The sequence below is a fragment of the Gekko japonicus genome, unplaced genomic scaffold, assembly GCF_001447785.1.
Source record: "Gekko japonicus isolate JY-2015 unplaced genomic scaffold, Gekko_japonicus_V1.1 scaffold425, whole genome shotgun sequence".
In the NCBI taxonomy this organism is placed as follows: Eukaryota; Metazoa; Chordata; class Lepidosauria; order Squamata; family Gekkonidae; genus Gekko; species Gekko japonicus.
Window position 1 is genome coordinate 460217 of NW_015176464.1, and position 22071 is coordinate 482287.

The 22071-nt window shown below is 43.2% G+C and overlaps 1 protein-coding gene across 1 annotated transcript; it reads right to left on the bottom strand.

Moving 5' to 3' along the window:
* Window positions 1-265: 265 nt before the first annotated feature.
* On the bottom strand, window positions 266-22065 carry SLC25A43 (solute carrier family 25 member 43). Its single transcript, XM_015427059.1, has 5 exons — window positions 22037-22065; window positions 19358-19599; window positions 18694-18866; window positions 1893-2027; window positions 266-1341 (listed from the first exon to the last, which is right to left on the bottom strand). The coding sequence occupies exons 2-5, from the start codon at window positions 19590-19592 to the stop codon at window positions 1165-1167; spliced, it is 720 nt and encodes a 239-aa protein (XP_015282545.1). The 5' UTR covers window positions 19593-19599; window positions 22037-22065; the 3' UTR covers window positions 266-1164.
* Window positions 22066-22071: the final 6 nt, after the last annotated feature.

The window sequence follows — 22071 nt, forward strand, 5'->3', positions numbered from 1 at the left end:
TGACTGAAGTATACGAGTTACATTTCCCCCCTCCATACTGAATCATGGATACGTGTGGACATATATGAACCAGAAGGAGATGGAATTATTTTATACATTTTGCTATTTTCATTGAAAGGGCAGTCTCTCATTCTGCAGGTCCTCCTAAGTTTAAAATCCAGGCAGCTGCACCATCAAGTTTTCTGCTTTCTTCAATGCATTTAAAGCTACAGCATAACTTGCCACAAAATCCTCCTGCAAGACCCCATCCACACATTCAAAAATGTCACAAGGTACAGCCTGGCTGAAATTGCATAATTAACTTCCTTCCTACCTGATAAACTCCCCATCTGTAGAAAGCTAGCTTCTCATGGAGGATTCTAACGGCCTTCTTCCTGTGCTGGTTGTCTAGGTGTAGTGAGTTCTGATGTTTTTAAGGGGCCCTCCCTCCTTCCTGGGGGTAGCCTACCATGTGCTTCAGATCTATGGCAGAATATGCCCACAAATTTTCCAGTTACCATGTTCTTTGCCGGTTTCCCCCCAGCTTCAAACAAACAAACAAAAATACCTCATTCAGCCTTTAAAATCAACACTTTGAAACCTGTTTTTATTTTGGACATTATGTTCTTGGTGATCGGAAGTTTCAAACACATTTTCAGGGTTTGTGGGGTTTTTGTTATCCTTTGTGTGTGCTTTTATTTTTAAATAACAAGTTTTATATTTCAAGGCAAGGCAGTCCATACTTGATTTCCAGTTCCAGTGTTTCCAGAAAAAGTGTTTAGTTTGGGCTTTTTTTCCAGATAAGACTGATGCACTGTTTGTAGACCTCTTGTGACAACAGGCACACACCATCTGTTTAGAAAACCGTCTGCATACTCTGTGTCACACTCAGCTGAACACAGGCCAACATCCACATATGGTGGCCCATTACAGGCTTCATAATCCTTCCATTTTAGCTTTCTAGCTGGGACTATAAAATGGGGAGGTGAGCCCAGCTCTTGGCAGGCCACAATTCGTGGCTGTTTGAGCAGCATCTAGATTAGAGGATCACCAGTTGTGAAAGCCTGGTTTTATAAACGAGGTTTTAAGCTAGTGTCTTCATTTCAACTCCCCACTAAAGACTGGTCATAAACCACAATATCCATTTTGCAACATCCAAAGTCTCAGGAGAATGCTTTTCTGGACTTAAACATTTTTTCTTCCAAGAAGTTTTAATTCTTGCAGCTCTCGGGGATGTAAACTCTGGTCTACTCCTGGTGTTAGCTTGTAGCTTAAAGGTGAATCAATGTAGCCATTTTGATACAGGCAGACCCGCTTACAGAACTCAAAGGTGCTAAACATGACCCCAAAATAAGGGACAACCTGTTAAAAAAAAACACACCCAAATTACTGATATTACTCTCTTACTCTCCAAGCCCACTACTTGGTCTGTGAAAACAAAGGTTGAAACTTTTACTTTCTACATCAAATCTATTGATTAGGAGCATCACATTTTCATCAGTGAGGCTGTGTTTTAAGGATACACTGTAATTACCATTTCAAGTTGTTTTGGTTCTAGTATGTTACTCTAAAATGTAATTAAAATGTGAAAATTGACTTCTAACAGTGCGGGATAGCTTTTTTGTTATATTGTATGTTGTTTTGCACTTCCATTAATATCTTTAAAATATTAAGTAATGTATTAAAATTTCACTGAAAAGGAAATGCCAGCAGCTTTAGGGCTGAATTTTAGTCACCCAAAGCCAAAATTAGGGGCACACATGGGTTTTGCAGGAAAATAGCCACATACAGTAAATTAGTCAAACAACTCATTTACACTCATACCTAGCAAGATGAAAAATCCCAGTAGTCCATTCATGAGTACCATGAATCTGTCTCAGGTGTCAATGAAGTGAAACAGCTGTAATACATACCCTGAGCAAGTTAGCCGTAAGCCCATTCCAAAGGGCAAGGACTCCCTTAGTCTTCACCGTCTGCTTAAAACAGTCTACCAAGCCAGCAAAATGGATGTCTACACCTCCATAGTTGGGAAGGCAAGGACTCTGGGCCTGCTCGGAAGAGAACACAGAAAAGTTTTGAAGTAACAGAACTGATTACATTCAAAATAAAGAGGGTCTTTTTTCATCACACCTTGGATGCTAGCTAGAACATCTTGTCAGTTCCAGAATTTGGATGACTTTGTTGTTGGTAAAGCAGCACAGCCCAAATCAGATGCAACAGCATCTGAGAGATGACACCATTACAGACCACTCACTAAATGAAGCATCTCTCCATTCCAGCCTGGTGCACACAACTTCCCAGTGACTTGCTCCTCATGAGTTGGCAGGGAAGTCACTGGTCAGCTCAATGTACAGTTTTTGGCCCAAGAAGCACTGTTTCCTAACCAAAGGGGTTCTGCAACACCACATAAGGTGTTGCGGCAAGTACAGTAAACAGGATGCCCATTTATTTGTCTAAAGTATTTATACGCTAACATTTTCAGCCAGATTGGTTTTCAGAGTGGTTTGCAATTAAAATCTGTTACACTAAAAAATAAAAACAATCACAGCCATTGCTGGCCATGATAGCTAGGAGGAACCTGATACTTTGTGTAACACCCATCATTGCAATTGCTGGATTACAGCAATGTATCCTATATGGAGCTCCTTGAAGACCGTCTGCAAGCTGTAGCAGGTGCCAAATGCCTCCTATCTGGAACAGAGAGTATCACCTAAATCCTGGCACCCTTGCACTGGGTCTTTATTTGCTTCTGAACTCAATTAAAGATGGTGGTCATTACCGTATATAAATTGTGCCAAGTTGTACAAGGCAGAATTATTCTGAAGGGCTTTTGACACTTGCCACTTAATTTTTTATTATATATCTTTGTTAGTTTTTGTGGATATAGTGTGTTACTAACCCAGTAGGCTTAAAATGCTATAAATAAATACAAACCCTAAACTTTCTGACCATGGAATATCTCAAGTGCCACCTTCTCCCACATTTCCCTCCTGAATAAGCTTCCTAATTCTGAAGAATCTTTTTCTGTTTTTTGTTACTCAGGCAGTTGGGGCTCGGAAAAGGGCTTTTCCAGCCGGCATAATGTTCTCCTTACAGAGACTCATTCTATCCTTTCCCTTGCTTTATTCCAGCGTGACACTGAGATCCACTTATCCAGGAGAGGATTCCCGAAAGGATTATTTATTACAGAGGAGCATTTGAAAGTGATATGCCTTCCCACCTATATTCCAGAGAGGTATCCTTCTACCAGCTCATTCTCAGTTCATTCTGTTGCAGATACAGCCTGAGGTCTGATTTATACAGGAGGATGGACCCTGTGGAAAGTTTTAGCCATGCAAATTTCCCACAGGTGGCAGCTCACATTTATACCCTGACCCAGATGGACCATGTTAGCCCAGTCTTATCAGATCTTGCCTGCTAAACTGGGGCCCCGGTCACACGGAGCATTAGTCACGCTAGAGAGACGGAAGATAGGTGGATTTTCCGGGCGCGATCTCACCGCCACATCTGGGAAGCGTAGAGCTCCCGTGGCTCACCCGAGGCTTCACTCCGAAGATGCGCTGTAAAAAACTAGTACCTCCGAGGTACTAGTTTCCGGAAACCGCGGGGCAAGGGCGGGCGTCAGATCACGTTTCCGGTGTTAGCCCGTGGCATCCAGTGCCCGCCCATGTCCCGTCGCGAAAAGTTTCTTTTTTGGTCAAGTCTCCACGGGTGCGCACAAGCACCCAACGGCGCATGCGAACACTTGGATTAAAAAACTCCAACACAACCCCCACGGAGCCGCTTCTTTGCCGTGCCACAGGAGTGAGGTATGATCGGCACCTCCCCCCAACCACGGGACGTCGGGTGGGACGTTTGATCCGGCTGCCGCATGGTAGTTCGCTCCGGGGCAAACAGCCACACCTCCCCCCCGCGATATCCGGCCCGTGTGACCAGGGCCTGGGTCGGCCTGGTTGGTACTTGGACCACCAAGGACCACCAAAGAAATACAGGGCTGCTACCCAAAGGCAGACATGGCAAACCACATCTGTTTGCTTCTCTCCTTGAAAACCCTACAGGGTCATAAACTGGTTGCAACTAGATGGCACCTTCCAACACCACCATTTAATCACTGCCACAGTTCATTCCTAGAAACCACAAAATGAACACTGTGTCTAAGTCATTCACCTCAATTAACAGACAACAAAGTTCTATTTTTACATTAAAAGTGTATTATTGTTTCTTATTGTGGCATCACAATCTTGTAACAACTTTGTTACATATATTCCATAAATTCACATAAATACACAAACGGCAAGCAAAATACTCTGCATTCAATGATGCTTCCGCCATTTAACAATATTGCTACATTGAAAGAAGTGAATCAAGTATCCAGGACCAATACTGTCCTTGCCACAAAATTTCATTCCATACAATCACAGAATAGTTGGCCTTCACTCATAGATTAATAATGTGCCAGAAAGACCACTGACATTTGGCACATTATTAATCTATGAGTGAAGGCCAACTATTCTGTGATTGTATGGAATGAAATTTTGTGGCAAGGACAGTATTGGTCCTGGATACTTGATTCACTTCTTTCAATGTAGCAATATTGTTAAACAGCGGAAGCATCATTGAATGTAGAGTATTTTGCTTGCCGCTTGTGTATTTATGTGCATTTATGGAATATATGTAACAAAGTTGTTAGAAGATTGTGATGCCATAATAAGAAATACAATAATACACTTTTAATGTAAAAATTGAACTTTATTGTCTATTAATTGAGGTGAATGACTTAGGCACAGTATTCACTTTGTGGTTTCTACATTTTATACTGTGTACCCTTATTTATGTGAATACAGTTAATTCCTAAACAGAGTTAGATCCTTTTAAGCTCATTGAATTCAATGGACTTTAGAAGGTGTAACTCTGCTTAAGACTGCATTACTAATAACTCAAGATAACCTTTACAAATGACCAGAAAGGTGCCCCGATTACATTTACATCATAATCCTAAACAGAATTATTCCATTCTAAGCCATTGCAGTAATTCTGTTAAGGACTGCACAGTCATTGGTACAGTTGCGTGCAAGCCACTGATCATGTGAAAGGGGCCAGTACGTGCAGTCTGTACACTGAAATGCAACTGGGCACACATGGAACAAGCACATGTGGTCCGGCAGTCCCTATTAGCCATGCTCCACATAAATCATACCTCAAAAGGATTCTGAGAGGTGATAAGCCTGAAGTGATCCCCTTGGGCATACACTTGCCCTGTGACGACATGTGTGAGATTCTTCTGTTACAATATTTCAAGCTCTTGGCATCTCTAGTTTCCTTAGTGACAGAATACCAAGAGTGTGAGCCAGCTAAAATGATGCACTTAAGCAGAGCTCCCAGCCAATCAAGGATTTAAAAAAAAAAACGATTAAACTTTATCCCATCTTTCCTCCATCATGGAACTGATGCAGCTTATGTGGGGTTTGTACAGGAGGCTTCCCTTCTAGGCAGTGAACAGTCCCAGACATGCTACATTGCCCATATCATGTGCCCTGCATAGACCATATTCTGTGTCCTGACTTTCAGCCAATTAATCGTTTGCCTTTTAAGTGACTTGTAGATTCCACTAAAATTCAGTACAGTTTCCTGTCTCTATAATTCCAGTGCAGTGGCCTTTCTGAACTACTGAAAGAAGTTTCAGGTTGTTAACAATTACTTCTTTTTATGATTACCTACCAGATACAAAATAACTTCTGAAAACAAAATAGCAACACGGGCCCTTTACTCAGCCTCACTGATTAAATTTCCTTTAGTGGATTAACAGTACCCCCCACCAATTAATCAACTACAGCTTCAGTCCTCTGCATGCACACATCAAAGTGAGTATCATTAAATTGAGTCAGGTTCTCCTTCTGAATAATCCTTACAAAGAATGGACAGTGCAGTTTTCGTTACTTGCAATGCAACCCTATGCAGAATTACTTTGGTCCAAACCCAGTGGACTTAGACTAAGTAACGCTGCACAGGGATGCACTGTTAATCTATCAACTGAAGCTAGCAGCCTGTCAGGAACCATCAGGACTAGAAACATGACACACTGCTCAAAATTCCAAAGAACAGACCAGTAATCCTAAAGAGAGTTAAGTCCACTGAAATCAAAGGGCTTTGGCATGCTTAAACCCAAATAGGACTGCTGCTTGAAAAACTTGTGGTGACTTCTCTGGTTCCAGCCTAGCTTCATCCACTCAAGCAACTCAATTATTCCACCCACCAGCTGAACCCTGCCCCAGGCCTGGCTGACAAATCCTAATAGGCCACAGCTGGGTCTCTGCTTAGGCAACTGTCTGATTAATGCTAAAATACCCATTAATTCTACTGGGAGATTTGAGCCCATATTTATTTAACTGTTCCACTAAAAAAAAATGTGATCAGAATCTTAACTCGGACTGGATTTTGTTCTTAGCAATTACATATGTCTCTTTTTCAGCTGGTGTAATTGTGTCTAAATGATGTGCCACTGTTCTAGCAATGCTACATTTTAATCTTTAGGTCTCTTTCACTGTTGAGGTATGCAGCTTAGGAAAAGAAAACCCACTCCAAGCAGACCTACATTTACTTGCAGCAAGAAAGATATTTTAGGGCTGTTCAGATGATTCATGCTGCGCTACAACAAAATCCCACACTTTAAAATCTGTGTTGCTCCTGTATTGCTTCTCTTCTGCAGCCAGGCACCAAAACGGGCCATCTTTCAAAGGCTGCCGCCAAAAAAGTTTTGGTTTTATACCCCACTCTTCACTACCCAAAGGAGTCTCAGAGTGGCTTACAATAAGCTTCCCTTCCTCTCCCCACAACAGGCACCCTGTGAGGAAAGTGGGGCCAAGAGAGTTATGAGAGAACTGTGACTGACAAGAAGTCACCCAGCTGGCTGCATGTGGAGGAGTGGGGAATCAAACCTGGTTCTCTAGAGTCCCGCTGCTCCTTTGTAAGCCGCCCTGAGCCCTACAGGGGAGGGCAGGGTATAAATTTGAAAAATAAATAAATAAATAAATAACCACTACACCAAACCACTACAAAGCACGACCTTCGATGAGCCCTTTCAGGCTAGAAGTATCAGATGACATTCTAGATGGGACTGCCTTTGAAGAGTTCTTGGAAACATCAATTGATCCAAAATGAAGCTGTTGGGTTAGTGTCCGAAATCAGTAGCAGTCAGATTTTTCTCCATCTTCAGCAGTGACCAATTTGTTTCTGCACCAGTTCAGTTCTGACCTTTAAAGCCAAAGCAATGCAATCCTCAACAGAGTCACATCCCTTTAAGCCCCCTGACTTAATGGAATTATTCCTGCTATGTGCTCCCCATTCACAGAAGTTTGGCAGGTGGCAATATGTGACAGGGCCTTTGCACTGTGGAATGTCCTCCCCTTTGAGGCATGGCCTCGACACCCTACCTCTTAGAAGGATGGCAAAAATGTTCCTTATCTGGCAAGCATTTGGGATATGTCAGCAGAGGATTACTGGACTAGCTGATCTGACCCTTCTCACTTGGTGTTATTTTAATGGGCTCCACTGTAGTCTCTCCTGACTGTTGGCATTTGTGTATTTTGGATTAAATATCAGGTGTTTCTAGCATTTTGTAAGCTGCTTGGGAGGCACTTTTGTTCCAAAAGGCAGCACTTAAATATTTTAATTAATAAACATGGGAATAATAACTAATTAATAAGAATAATTGTATGGCAGTACATGTAGTACAGCCAGGAGATCCTAAGATTGTCTGGCAGTCAGAAGCTCTAGCTCTTTTAGTGTTATGCACCACTAGGTGGTGAGCTAGACTTTTTTTTTAAGGCAAGAGATGTTTCAGAGGTGATTTGCCATTGGTTGCCTCTGTGTCACAACCCTGGTATTCTTTGGAGGTCGCCCATCCAAATCCTAGCCAAGGCCGACCCTACTTAGCTTCTGAGATCGGGCTAGCCTGGCCTATCCAGGTCAGGGCATATAAACAGGGGGAGGAACATGGCTCAGTAGCAGAGCATCTGCTTTGTATGCAGAAGGTCCCAAGTTCAATCCCCGTTTGAAAGGATAAGATAGTGAGACAGAAAGACCTTGGAGAGGTGCAGCCACTCAGAGCAGACTATACTGACCTTGATAGTCTCCCAATATAAGGTAGCTTCAAGTGTTTGTGTGTTTTGTTAGTCCATCTAGAATAAGAATATTTTGAAACTATATTTTTAGCTAGGAAGACCATCTTGCTAATGAGGGATTAGAAAAAGAAGTTACCGTACATGGCAGAATGCAAGGAGTTCATTTCACTTAATCTGAAATCTAAAATAAGAACACAGAATCCTTTTAGGGCTACGTTGACACAGGGACACTTGCGAATAATAAAGTACTCTTAGGTCAAAAGGAATAAAAATGTACATTCCACGGCCCTCAATCAAAACTCCCAGGAAGCAAATGGCAATTCTGTCTCTTCTGAGATTCACTGCTACTGTCCTCCAAAGGAAGAAGGGGCTTGGGAAACTGACACCGTTGCATCCCTAGAGAAAAGCTTTAGAATCAGCATCAGATTATCCAAAGGGATGACCTGATTCAATGGGACTCCCTGTGGACAGACTATGAAGAGCCGAATTACGCCTTGTTTAGACATGCGCAACAAGCTGATGGTAGATAAGAATTGCTTTGCTGGATCAGATCAAGGTCTAGGGCAGTGGTGGCGAACCTATGGCACGGGTGCCAGAGGTGGCACTCAGAGCCCTTTCTTTGGGCACGTGTGCCATCGCCCCAGCCAGGCCCAGACCATCATTAAAGTGTCAAATTCTCTGCCAAATAATTTTAAGTAAATGAAAGCATTTGGAATTGCCTTCCTTACTTTGTTTGGATCATCTTAAGTTAATGTATGAGTTGTTTTTTCTAAAGTAAAACCTCAGTATTCAGGTTAAATTGCCGTGTTGGCACTTTGCAATAAATATGTGGGTTTTGGGTCGCAGTTTGGGCACTCGGTCTCTAAAAGGTTCGCCATCACTGGTCTAGGGGCTCCCAGGTCTCAGGGTTTGAGTTTTCGACTCCAGTTTTGCAGTGGAAAGGGTTGTCTTAGGGCACAGAGCTAGAAGCAAAAGCCAAGCTGTTTCCTACAGATCCCCCTCCCTGGTTGTCTCCCCCATTCTTAAAGCACACTTTTGCCAGCAGCCTCCTCCTGTGAGACAGAGCAACTTTGCATGGACGCTAGTTATAACTACAGACCAACCCTCCCTCTAAACTGTGGAGTCTTGTGAGCAAAAATTCTACTTCGTGTGCTACTGGCATTAAAGTTGTAAGCAAGCAATTCGGCTACTGCATAAATTAGTTTGCTCTGGAGCCATCCTTCCTGCGCTAAGACAAAAATATGTGAGCCGGAGGCTAAAAAACTGTGAGCTGGCTCACACAGTCACACTAACTCATCTTAGAGGGAACACTGCTACAGATGTGTGGCATAATCCTCACTGCTCAGCAGGAAGACACAGCTACCCTGGAGCAAGTGAGTTCACTCTGGAATACTGTGTTGATCTGTGTAAGCTCTGACAGGCAGATTTCAAGCCATTACAAATATACTTTGAAAACACATGCAGGACTGGGGTCATCCCAAGCATGCTGTGCTCACTGCCTTCTCCTGTGCCAGCTAGGAGTTGGCAGCTTTGCAGGAGCTTGGCTTGGACACTGCTGGTGGTAATATGGAGCAAAAAACAAGAGGCCACTGGGTTTTTTTGCTCCATGCTTGGTGCAGCCTCCCCTTTTCTTGTTACCGCTAGTAGCATGGGTCAGCGAAGTGAGGGTGGGCATGGTTCAGAAAAGCACTTCTAAGGTGGAAGGACTGTGGACTATATTACCAGTTTGCTGTATGTGTTATCCTGTTGCTGCATTGCTTTCTACAGATGTAATACTCTTTCACTACGTGTGGCACAGTGGTTAAGAGTTACAGACCAGTAGCTATCCCCACTTGCGGCTGGACACACTCTCTCAGCCTAACCTACCTTGTGAGGATAAAATAGAGGAGAATGACGTAAGTCACCTCGGGTCCCCACTGGGGAGAAAGATGGGGTATAAATGAATTAAATAAATATTTCTCTGCATTGGATCTGCCTTCTGAATCATGTCTAATATTCTATGCTTGTTTCAGATTTCTGTAATCCTACTTCTAGTCCACTGGTTGTTAGAGGTTTGACTCTGTCAGTCGCATTGACTGACACTTAAATCTGCCTTGAGTCTCTATGAGAAAGGTGGGTTATAAATGTAGCTAAATAGGATACAGTTGTCGTCTTCTTCCACACTCCTGGCTGTTCAGAGCAAGCTGCACCCTAGTCGTGGGTAATGCCAGCCTTACTGTGCTGCCCTTGCAGCTGCTTAGGTGGCTTGGTTGGAAACCCAGCCCTAAGCCCATCGGCAGAAATCTTATACTGCAGATAAGACAGGAGAGGTGTAACAGGTAAGTTTATCATGGTCCAGCTAGTCTTGTACCCTGTCTCCAATAACCACCAGCCAAATGCCTTTGGAATCTCACAAACAAAGCATGAAAATGATGGGCCTCCCCAGTTGTCCAGCATCAGGCATTCAGATATACTGCTACTACTCCTGGAGGCCTCATTTTTAATTATCCTGCTTGACACAAGCAAGGGTTTCTGTTCCATTAATTTGGTTATTCCTTTTTTTAAAATCAAAGCATCTAAACTGGTGGCCATCACAAGATCTTGTGGCAGTGACGTCTGTAAGTAAAGATAAAGGTTTCCCTTGCTCCAAAGCCACTCAAATCCTACTCTAGGGGGCGGTGCTCATCTCTGTTTCCAAGCCGAAGAGCCAGTGCTGTCCAAAAATGTTTCCGTAGTCATGTGGCCGGCATGACTAAACACTGAGGCGCACAGAACACTGTTACCTTCCCATCGAAGCAGTACCTATTTATCTACCTGCAATTTCTTGCTTTTGAACTGCTAAGTTGGCAGGAGCTGGGGCCAGAGATGGGAGCTCACTCCATCATGCGGCACTTGGGTCTCAAACTGCCAAACTACAGGCCTTCTGGTCTGCAGCCCAGCATCTTAACCTCTGAGCCACCGTGGCCCCTCTGTAAGTAAACATCTGTAAATAAATCCTTTCCTTTGAGACCACTTTGGCGTATCAACTTGGCTGGTGAATCCTGAGCTCTAATAATGTGCTGGGTAAAGGGCAGCTGCAAAGCAATGCATAGGAAAACCATTAAGGGCAGTTTACTCCAAAGCAAGCCCTGCTGAGTGTAATACAGTAAGGGGCTCCAGTCTGCATAGGAAGGAACTTTAAGAAGAATCAGAAGTACCTTCATACAATCAATTAATTGACTGCATGGTTACTACTGTATAATGAGCTGAAGGGAAGGAAGGAACAAAAAGTAGGTGGGAATATTGTACTTCCCCCCTAGAAAAGTATCTTCCCCTAGAGTACTGAGACTAGATCACCTTATCTGCACATTATACTGCCTACAGACTATTGGATAGTGGCAGCACTACGTTGGCGTAAGCAGTTTATCATTACCAGGGTCAAAGGCTAACATTGTTTATCCAGTGATGTCCATACATACACATATACTGACACTAGGGTTGGCAACCTCCAGGTGTGGCCTGGAGATCTCCTCCTGTTGCAACTGATCTCCAGGTGACAGAGATCAATTTACTTAGAGAAAATGGCTGCTTTGAAAGTTAGACTCTATGGCCACACACCCCACTGAAGGCCCCTCCCCTCCCCAAACCCCACCCCCTCAAGCTCCACCCCCAAAGTCTCCAGGTCTTTCCCAATCCAGAGCTGGCAACCCTGAGACACTGCATGAAGCTGGAGGAAAATCTATTGCTAGCTTATGGTTTCTGTCTATCTGGCACTTCCAGTAAAAAATTCCTAGCTTTCTAGGCCTATACAAAAAGTCAAGTTTTCAGAGCATGCGCCCCCCCCAGTCACGTAAAGGAGACAGTCACTGTTGAAGGTGCAGAGAGTGGGTAAGTATTACAGGGCATTCTAAACATTGGCACTAAAGTAAAGGAACTCCCTCCCTAGGGAAGTTGGTTCTGCCCTGTCATTATTGACCTACAGATGCCACACATATGTGCAAGAGAATAAGATGGCAATGCTGACAAAAACCTCTGGCGGTAGAATGGGACTGTGTCATTTCAGAGTGCAGGTAAAGTCCCTTCAAACAGAAAACCAGCACAGCAAGCAAGTTGTGGTGCAGCGAGCAGAGAGAGGTTTCTCCCTACAGTGCCTGTTTTCTCCTGCATAGAGTTTTAAGTATGAAGGTATGAAGGTATTAAGTATGAAGCTGGAAGTCACCATCTGTAGTCTGAAGAGATGCAGCCCAGGGATTCCCATAGATGAAAGAAAAGCAGCAAGAATATGAAGGATAGCCATTATTTGAAAGGTGCTTGCCAGCACACTAAGTGTAAAATGTGTCTGTTTTGCAATGCCCTGAGCGGCAATTACACACAATGTACAATTTATTACTATATAAAAGTAAAGATTTTTTTTAAAATGCATTCTACATGCTAATAGGGATTAGAAAGAGATGCAACAAGAAGGAATGAGAATTGGGTAAAAGGAGAGGTACTTGAAGCTGTCACACAAGTAGTAGGCAGGGAGGATACACAGCTACCAAAAAACCGGCAGGGTGAATAAGAGCCCTGCTGGATCAGACCAGGGGTCCACCTAATCTAGCATCCTATTTCACATAGCTGCCAACTAGTTGCCCTGAAAGGCCAACAACAGGCCACAGAGGCCAAGTCTTCTCCTGATGTTGCCTCCTACCTCTGGTATTCAGAGGTTTGCTGGTAGCCATTGGTAGGTATCTTGTTCATGGACCTGTCTAATCCCTTATAAAAACCAACTATGCTTGTTGAATAAAGAAGCATTTCATTTTGTTTAAAGGGAATCTATTGCCGATCAACTGCAGTGGGTGTCCCCAAGTTCTAGTATAATGAGAGAGGGAGAAAAAAGTTCTATTCACTTTCTGCACCACATGCATAATTTTATAACTCCCTATCATGTCTCACCTCACTCATCCTTTTTAGAAAGACTGCAAAGTTCCAGACTGTTCAGCCTTTCCTCCTGGGAAAAGTGCTCCAGTCATCTTGATTGCCCTCTTCTGTACTTTCCCCCCGTTCTGTAATACCCTTTTTGAGATATGGTGACCAGAACTGCGCACATCTTCCAAATGAGGCGGCACCATGGATCTATTCAGGGACATTACAATATTGGCCATTTATTTTCAATCCCTTTCCTAATAATCCCCAGGCAAAAAAGCTTATCTTGGACTGGGACTGCCTGCAGGCGGGGGGATGCAAAGCAAAGGGGAGCAGCACAACAGCACAGGAGGTGAGAACGGAGGCCTCTATGACGGGACGGGCCCAGCTGCCGACAGCGAGTCAAGAATCGGCTCCAGATTAAGAGTCAATGCAGCTTTTGTAAAATGGTAAAGAGTCCTCCCCCGGCCTTTTGCCCCCCTTTCCAGCTACTGGTTCACCACAAATGGTTAACATAGCTATACCTGAAGATACAGCCACATCTGCAAGTTAGTAACCTTTGTGGGACTTATTTACATAGTTGTTATTTGACTGCTACATTAAAAACAACCCCCCCCCTCATAATAGTACACTCACAAGCTTCGCTTTAAAAATTCTAGGCATTTCACATTTGTTCGCCTTGCTTTTGAATGGCTTGTGGATATGGGTCATGCGCCAAAGAAAAGTGATCCATTCCCCACATGTAGTTTTCTCAATAGCCCATCAAAGCTATCGTGAAGACTTGGTAGGAGATGCTGAGGGGCCATTTACAGTCCAAACAGCATCACACCCTTCTAAATCCCTGTTTAGGACTGCACTGTCAGTTATGGATAAACTGATGCACCAGATGAAAACAATTATTTATTTGCTCCATTCATACCCTACCTTTCTCCCCAATGGGCACCCAGTGCAGCTTATATCATTATCATCCGTTTTATCCTCACAACAATCCTCCAAGGTAGGTTAGACGGAGAGTGTGCAACTGGGCCCAGGGTCACCTAATGAGCTTTTATAACAGAGTGGAGATTTGAACCCGGATCTCCCAGATCCTGGTCTGACACACTAACCACCACAACATACTGGCTAGCGGAATGGTGGTGAAAGGAAAGAAGAAGAAGAAGAAGAGATTGGATTTATACCCCGCCCTTCACTTGGCGTCTCAGAGCGGCTTACAAACTCCCCACAACAGACACCCTGTGAGGTAGGTGGGGCTGAGAGAACTCTGACACACACTGCTCTTTTTCAAGGACAGCTGTGCCAGAGCTTGTGACTGACCCAAGGTCACATCAGCAGGTGCAAGTGGAGGAGTGGGGAATCAAACCCGGTTCTCCCAGATTAGAGTCCGCGCACTTAACCACTACACCAAACTGGCTCTCGATGAAGCCCTCTTTATGCTGTTTGGTATCTTTTCATGGAACAAATAATCCTCTTGGACCACAGCTCCACTTGACCACTGTCAATTTTTTTCTTACTAATTTGGTAATTTATTATTTACACACCTATGACGCCCGTCCCCCGTCTCTTCAAATTTTTTAGTTTAATTCTTCATTTGAGTTTTGTCTGCAAGAACGGATGTGGCTCAGTGGTAGAGCACGGGCTTTCTGTGCAGAAGGCACCAGATTTAATCTCTAGCATCTCCGGGGGTGGACATATGTTCTGGTTTGAGGGTAACTACTGATTCTCTGCCTGCTCTTTTTTTTGGGGGGGGGGTGTCAGTTGAACATTTGGCTTTTCCTGCTTCTGCTGGTGGTTCCTCCATGTCACTTCCAGCTCGCCCTTGTCCATAAAATATGTTACACTGTTTTCATTGCATTATTCTTTAATTTTGTAATTCAGCTTTACAGCACTGTTTGTTGTACATAATACACTGTTTTACTGCATTGTTGCTCCTATCTTCCCATCTTGCTTTCCTTTCAGCTTTATCTGGTTTTAGCATGTTGCTCAAAACCAGTTTTATTGTACTGCCTGTTGTTTGTATTCTTCTTGCATTGTTCTTAATTGTTTAATCTGCCTTGAGTTTCAGGGAGAAAGGAGACTGTAAATGAAGGAAGTAAATAAGCAAGCAGCAATCCTGAGGAGCAGCCACTAGAGGATGCTGCTATCGGCAGGTGGAAATCCAGATGTGGCTCTCTCTCCCATGCTGAATGGACCCTGGCCTTTGAATTGCTTCGGTGCATTTGACTGATCCTTGGCTGAGGCAACAGTCCAGCGGCTGATCCTCCTTACAAACTGTTAAGCAGCTCAAGGGTGAACGAAAAGCTCCCAGAGGCCAGATGTTCCTCTCTGCTGTAATTTCCCATCTTGGAATTGAATGATCTTAGGCAATGTGCTGGGAAAGAGCCTTTTCAGCTAGAGACCATGGAGAGCCATTACCAGTCAGGGTAGACAAGACCAAGCTAAAGGGACCAATGGTCTGATACAGCAGTTTTAGAAGGTTTATAAGGTTCTGCTTTTGAAACTTCTATTAAGGACATTTGATGTAAATGACAGAAGTGGGTGGTTTTTTTGTTTTGTTTTTTTAATCCAATTTCTTTTCAAGTCTGGTAACATGGTAGCAAAAATAACCCTAACCCATCAAGAGCACCGCACTTTATTTAATTACTGTTTTTATGCTGTTTAAATATTGTTTTATGCTGTTTTAACTGTTATGGCTTTTGCCTCTGTTGTCAGTCGCCCTGAGCCCGTTTGGGGAGGGCGGGGTATAAATCTAATAAATAAATAAATAAATAAAATAAATCCCCACTCTTTACTCTAAATCCATAGGTTCCATGCCAAAACATGCATACTGTACCTTTAATTCTCTAACATGCCAATCAGGAGCAAAGGGGAAAAAGGGAAACAAAGGGACACAATTAGGGTGAACAGCAAAGAGGATTTTGTAAAGCTCAAATTTTCTTAGTGATTTTTTTGAACAGAGAAAGCAATTATATTTAATGTTATATAGCCTCACAGGTAAATCAAGGTTTTAAAAAAGATGCTTGGTGTGTCCATGGCTATATTTTTCAAACAAAGAGGCTTGAAAGAATTAAGATTTGGCTTTTAAAATATATTTTTACTTTACACATTTCAGGGCTGAGCCTTCCATCAAATGTAAGCCCTGAAATTCAGACAATTTTTAAGGAGATCTGTATGGACATAAGGAAGAAAAATTTGAATGGTTCTCAAAAGAAATATGATTAGCAGACAAAATGACACAGCCCATCACCTCTACAGCAAAGAGCAGAAATACACATTAGAAAGCAAACACAGGACTCTCAAAACTGTGTGTGTCCTAGAAGACCAATATGGGGATGGTATAGTTGGTTGCAAGGGGACATCCTGTGCTTAACCTTCTCCCCAGTAAGCAATATGCTAGGCCTTGCTAATTTGGCTCTTCCTGCTCGGGCACGGGTGGGAAGGGAATGGTTTGGGATGGGGGTAATCAGAAGGGGGTGGAAAGTTTAAGCACCACCTTTCCCATCAATTCTCCTCTACAAATACTACCTCCTCCCCACGTTATCTTGGTATCCAGGGGCTTAGGTATCTGTGTTATTCCACCCAGATGTCCTAAAATATACGAAGTGGGCCCTCCTATATACCTTTAAACAGGAGTCTGGTGGCACCTTAAAGACTAATAAAACTTTATTCCACCATAACTTTTTATGGACTAGAGCCCACTTCATAAGATACAATGCAACGGCTCCACACTAGGGAGATCTTTTATATAGGAGATCTGGGAGAGAGAAAAATAAAACACCAGGGTCAAGGGGCAATGGAATTCAGGAAGCAAGGAGCCAATCTGCGTGGCATCTAACGAAGTGAACTTAGGTGTATGAGAGTTTCTGCTAGAATTAAAAAGGACTTTTTAGTCTTTAATGTTGCCATTAGATTACTTTTTATTTCTACTCCCCTCTGGGATTACTTTTGACTTTGTTGAGAATCTGGAAATCTCCCATCTAGAAGAAGAAGAAGAAGAGATTGGATTTATACCCCGCCCTTCACTTAGAGTCTCAGAGCAGCTTACAAACTCCTTTCCCTTCCCCTCCCCACAACAGACACCCTGTGAGGTAGGTGGGGCTGAGAGAGCTCTTTCAAGAACTGCTCTTTCAAGAACAGCTCTGACAGAACTATGGCTTGCCCAAGGTCATCCAGCAGCTGCAAGTGGAGGAGTAGGGAATCAAACCTGGTTCTCCCAGATTAGAGTCCGCACACTTAACCACTACACCAAACCAGCCCATTGCACAATTCTAGAAGCAGCAGCTACAAAAACAACTCAGGTGATGATGAAACCACATTTTCATAATATTGCTTGCAAAATGCCCATCATTATGATATACGCAGGCAGACTGGAAAGACTTGTATAGAGCAAGGCATTCTAGAAGTGTGTAAGATGTGCTATACCGCCTGCAGGGATCTCTAAGTGAGGACTGAGCCATCCAGTGCCTGGATAGCAACAGACCTTTCCTTGTCCACAACAAGGTCCTCAAAGTCAGTGGTTATTTTTTTCTCATAGGTGGGAATGCCAAGAATTGATTTCTGTGGGAGACAGCTAAGAGTATGCTTGGGGAAGGGGGCGATGGGGTGATCTTTCCTTGGTTATTCCAGCCCATAAGCATCTACCTTGATCTTATCTGCATAGCTGTTTCTCCTTATCTGCATAGCATCCTCCTGTGTTCTGTTACTGATCAGGCTAGAGTGTGATGGTATGTTGGAAGGATTAGCTACTTTGTCTATCGAACTGCAACACGTGATATGACAGGAGCTGGAATTAACAGCAGAATAAAAAGCCCAGCTTCTGCTATGTCTTTAGCAAGTGCATTATTAACTATCAAAATCTGCTTTTGATATAGTACTGCGAAGCAAAGAGAATGCCAAAGATCATTTTATGTTTGAATCAACTTGAGGTTGAATGAATAAGGGTAACCATTCCAAAACAGCGGTGGGCACCCTATTTGGTAAGGGTGCCACAAATCGAGTCCAAAAACAAGCCAGTCCACTCTTGTACACATCACTGAACCTGCCCCCTATACTTTTCTGCCTCTAGCTACAGGCAACAGTGGAGCACAAAAGCATCAGGTATGGGTGCAGGCCTGACTCAGCGTCATAGCTTGATTGGCAGACCTTCACCTCCTAATAATAATAAGCATTTGGGTAGAGTTGTCAGTGTTCAAACTGAAATGATATATATTAGTCCTCACAACAGCTCTGTAAGGCGGGCCATCATGATTATCATCCCCAACTGCAAAAAGGGGGACTGAGAGTGAATAGGAGAGAGAAGAGTTGGTTTTTATACCCTGCTTTTCTCTACCCTAAGGAGCCTCAAAGAACCTTATAATCTCCCTTCCCTTCCAATACACCAAAAGCCACCTTGTGAGGAAGGTGAGGCTGAGAGAGTTCTGAGAGAACTGTGATTGGCCCAAGGTCACCCAGCAGGCTTCAGGTGGAGGATTGGGGAATCAAACCCGATTCTCCAGATTAGAGGCCACTGCTCTTAAACCACTACACCTTGCTGGCTCTCCAGCATGTAACTTGTTTAATTCTCTTACAGAGCCACTGAAAGCAGAGTTACGCCCTGCTATGTCCACTGAAGTCAATGGGCTTAAAAAGGCGTAACTTAGTGACACTGTGGTGCAACACAGCCTCATTGCCTGTGCTACACACTGGCCACCTTCACCCAGATAGGTTCACGCAAAGGGAGCCCTAAGTTGCATACCTGCATTTTCCTCTTGACCGTTTCAAAGGGGAAAGAAAGAGTCTGTGCAACACCAGCTGCCAAGCAACCGTTGATGAAATTCTGTAATGGAGTGAAGTGGAGGCTGGGCTCACCCCAGATTTTATCCAGATGGGTGTAAACAAGGAAGGAGCCAGCGGAAAATGGGATAGCTCCTGTCAAAAAAATAAGCAAAAGAGTTGTGAATTCAGTAAGTCTTCAGAACATACCATGCCAGGGCCAGATCAGTAGCCCTTCTAACTCATTCTGCTAACCATGGCCAATTAGATGCCTCAGAGATGTTTGTAAGCAAAGCATGATGGGAATATCTGTTCCAGCATTTGATATTCAAAGGAATATTCTATGGAAGTTGCGCAAAACAGAAGTTGCGCAAAACTAAGCATGGCCAATTCATTGTATGTTCAGCATGGGGTATGTAACATGATTAGGTATAGAATGGTGGCTTAGTGATCCCGGAGGTTCAAGTCTCATCTTGGCCACAAGTCTATTAAGTGGCCGTAAGCAAGGCATTCATTTTGCAAGTAGTAATCTGATATAACTGAATTTTTACAGCTGCATTATAGGAAAAAACCTTACTGATTTTCCTCTCTGGTCGTTATTATACCAAGTCTCATACTGTAGGGGGAAAAAAATGAGTCAAGGATACCTAATACAGACAAAGAAACTCCACGATAAAGTGCAACAACTCCCTCCTGATGGTAAATCAGGTACAGAGCATGAAGAATTCCCTTGTAGGATGGCTTCAATCGGTTCTGCACAATGAGCCGTGTCTTTATGACCTCAGTTGGATAAGTTGCAACAGCTGCCACCATGCCAGCAAGGCTACCTGCCATGATTGAGCTCCACTGAGAGATGTGCCCCAAATCATCCACAAACAACATGACAAACCTAGTGCAAGATACAAGGGGAAAGTTACACTCATTAGATGCACAACAGAAATACCATCAGAGAAGACTATTCTCTGCAACCTCTCCAAAATCAACAACTGCCCTATATATGTGCATTCTCTGCTGTGGCCGTGTGCTGAGGTCAAGAAGGATCCCACTTTCCTGGCATTCTGCAAAATATGCAAAACTGAATTATTCAAGAGGGCTTTCTTACACAGGTAGTAGGGCTGTACTGTAACAAAATAGCTCAGAAAGATGGTTGAGTAAAGTGCTAGGGACTGCGGCCTATACTATGAACTGTTTGTACTGTCTGTTGCTGCTAAGTAAGATCCTACTATGTAAATTTTGCATTATGTGGTATGTCATGTTAATACTTGTGCTTTATTTCAGCTCTGTTTCAGATTTCTGCAATCCAAATCCTATCACACTGTTTACTGGATATCCCATCCTGTTGATTGTATTGACTTACTGTGTGTAATCTGCCTTGAGTCCCAGTAAGAAAAGCAGACTATAACTAACACAAATAAATAAGTAATAGCATTTCAGTCACAGAGTGACCCTCAGTATACTGTCCATGGTGAAATAACCACCAGTGATGTCTATTAAACCCAACAGCGTTAGCAAACTTGTTAGCAAACGCTGGCTTGGAAGCCTGACATTCTGTCTGCTCCCTAAAAGCCTTTTGCATAAAGCTACCATAACATCCCAAGAGCATTAAAAGACCATTCTTCACAAACATGAGAAGCGTGCTTGATGCTATGTATGTTTATGTGGAAGAAAGTCCCACTGCGATCACTGGAGCATACTCCCAGGAAAGTATACACAGAACTGCAGCCTTACAGTACAATCCTATGCAATTTTACCCAAAGGCAAAGCAGGTAGAATTCTGCGGGATTTGCATCCTAGTAGGCGTGCACAGCTCTGAGCAGCACTATCCTAAACCATTTTACTTAGGAATGTCCCAACATAGTCAATGGGGCTTACTCAAAATTAAGTGCGTATCAGATTGCAGTACAGTGTAATCTGATGCAGACTACGGTTACTTATATTGTTTTCAATGGGTTTAGACTGGAGTTACTCCACTCAGTCAGGAAGACACTGTTAAAAGTCCTTGAACTGGAAGGAACTTTCAAGGTCATCTAACCCAACCCTTCTACTCAATGGAGGAAATCCCAAACTAGAACAGTCATGACAGATGCCAGCCAGGCCTCTGCTTGAAAACCTCCAGTTAAGACTCCCCTCCCCGATAATTGGTTCTGTTGCCAACCCCTCTTACCATTAGGAGTTTCTCCTTGTATTCCTATTGATTTCAGTTTTGCCAATACACCAAAAGTGATGCTAAACCAACAACATAAACAATGCAGAAAAAAATAGATTTTTTTTTTTAATGCAGGATTTTTTCTTTAACGGGCATTGCAGCTTTGATGAATGATAGTTTCCTCTATGAAGCCAAAAGTAGGAAGGCTTTTGTCCCTAAATGAAACTTGCCTGCGTGCGAAGGCCATCCAACAGAGAAACCTTATGCTCCAGCCACATAAACAAGGTCAGATAAAACTGGACTTCAATTACTCTCCCTCCTCCTAGAGAGCTATATTTGGCTCCCACCACAAGTCAGAAAATCTTCAACCAGCTTTCTGATTCAAAGTTTCAACTTCCACATTTTGGCATGAAATGCAGCTTGTACTTAAAGGATAAGGGTGTGTGTTGTGGAGTGTGTGGAAAAGAAAAGGGAAGGACTATCCAGCCACTCCATCTTTGCACCAAAAAAAGAGACACTGTGTTCAAACCTTCCTCCTTTCAGACGCTTATCTGGAATTTTTTCTCAGTAAGACCAAGGCTGTGTCTTTATATTTTCTGAATATGAGGGACACACAGCTAGTATACATTTGTACAGAACTATCACAGTCCATATCTCTTGCATTTCACTGCCTTTTGACCCCACTGTTGAGAATTGTGTTCTCCATTCCCATGTATATATCTGCCAACCGAGGCCATGCATCTGAGGAAGAGGTCAATGTGTTAATCTTTACATTCCATAGGCCTACTATTGATATTTTTAATGGTTAACCATCCTTAATTTAAGAACGAGAAAAATAATCAACATATATACTTGCCACATTGTTAGTGTTCCCTACCACTTAATGGGGGGGAAAGTTGGATAAAATGGATTAGAAGAGCATCCCTTGAATGGCCCTCTCTTCTCTATCCATCTCTTTGTTGGCTAATATTTGAAAGCTTAAAGACAGACAGACAGACAGTTAAAGGCACCAAAGTGTTTTGGATGGAGAAAACAATGAAATAAATTATAAGAGGGCATGATCTGATTGGAGACGCAAGTCTCCCTTCCTCCGCTACCGTCTCTCCATACCATGCCATCGGTTTGTGATGTTCCCCATCCCCGCCGTGCCAACACTGCCCCCGCAAAGCCCCCTATTTACCTGCGGTAGGAGGCGAGTTGCAGGACGCTGTAGGG

Excerpts from the sequence above, each read along its gene's own strand:
- SLC25A43 (XM_015427059.1), bottom strand. The coding sequence starts at position 19,592 with ATGTTGTTTGTGGATGATTTGGGGCACATCTCTCAGTGGAGCTCAATC. Across the intron at positions 18,867-19,357 it reads AGTTTCTTTGTCTGTATTAG|GAGCTATCCCATTTTCCGCT; the intron begins GTATCCTTGACT and ends TTTTTTTGACAG. Across the intron at positions 1,342-1,892 it reads TTACGGCTAACTTGCTCAGG|GTTGTCCCTTATTTTGGGGT; the intron begins GTATGTATTACA and ends TTTTTTTAACAG.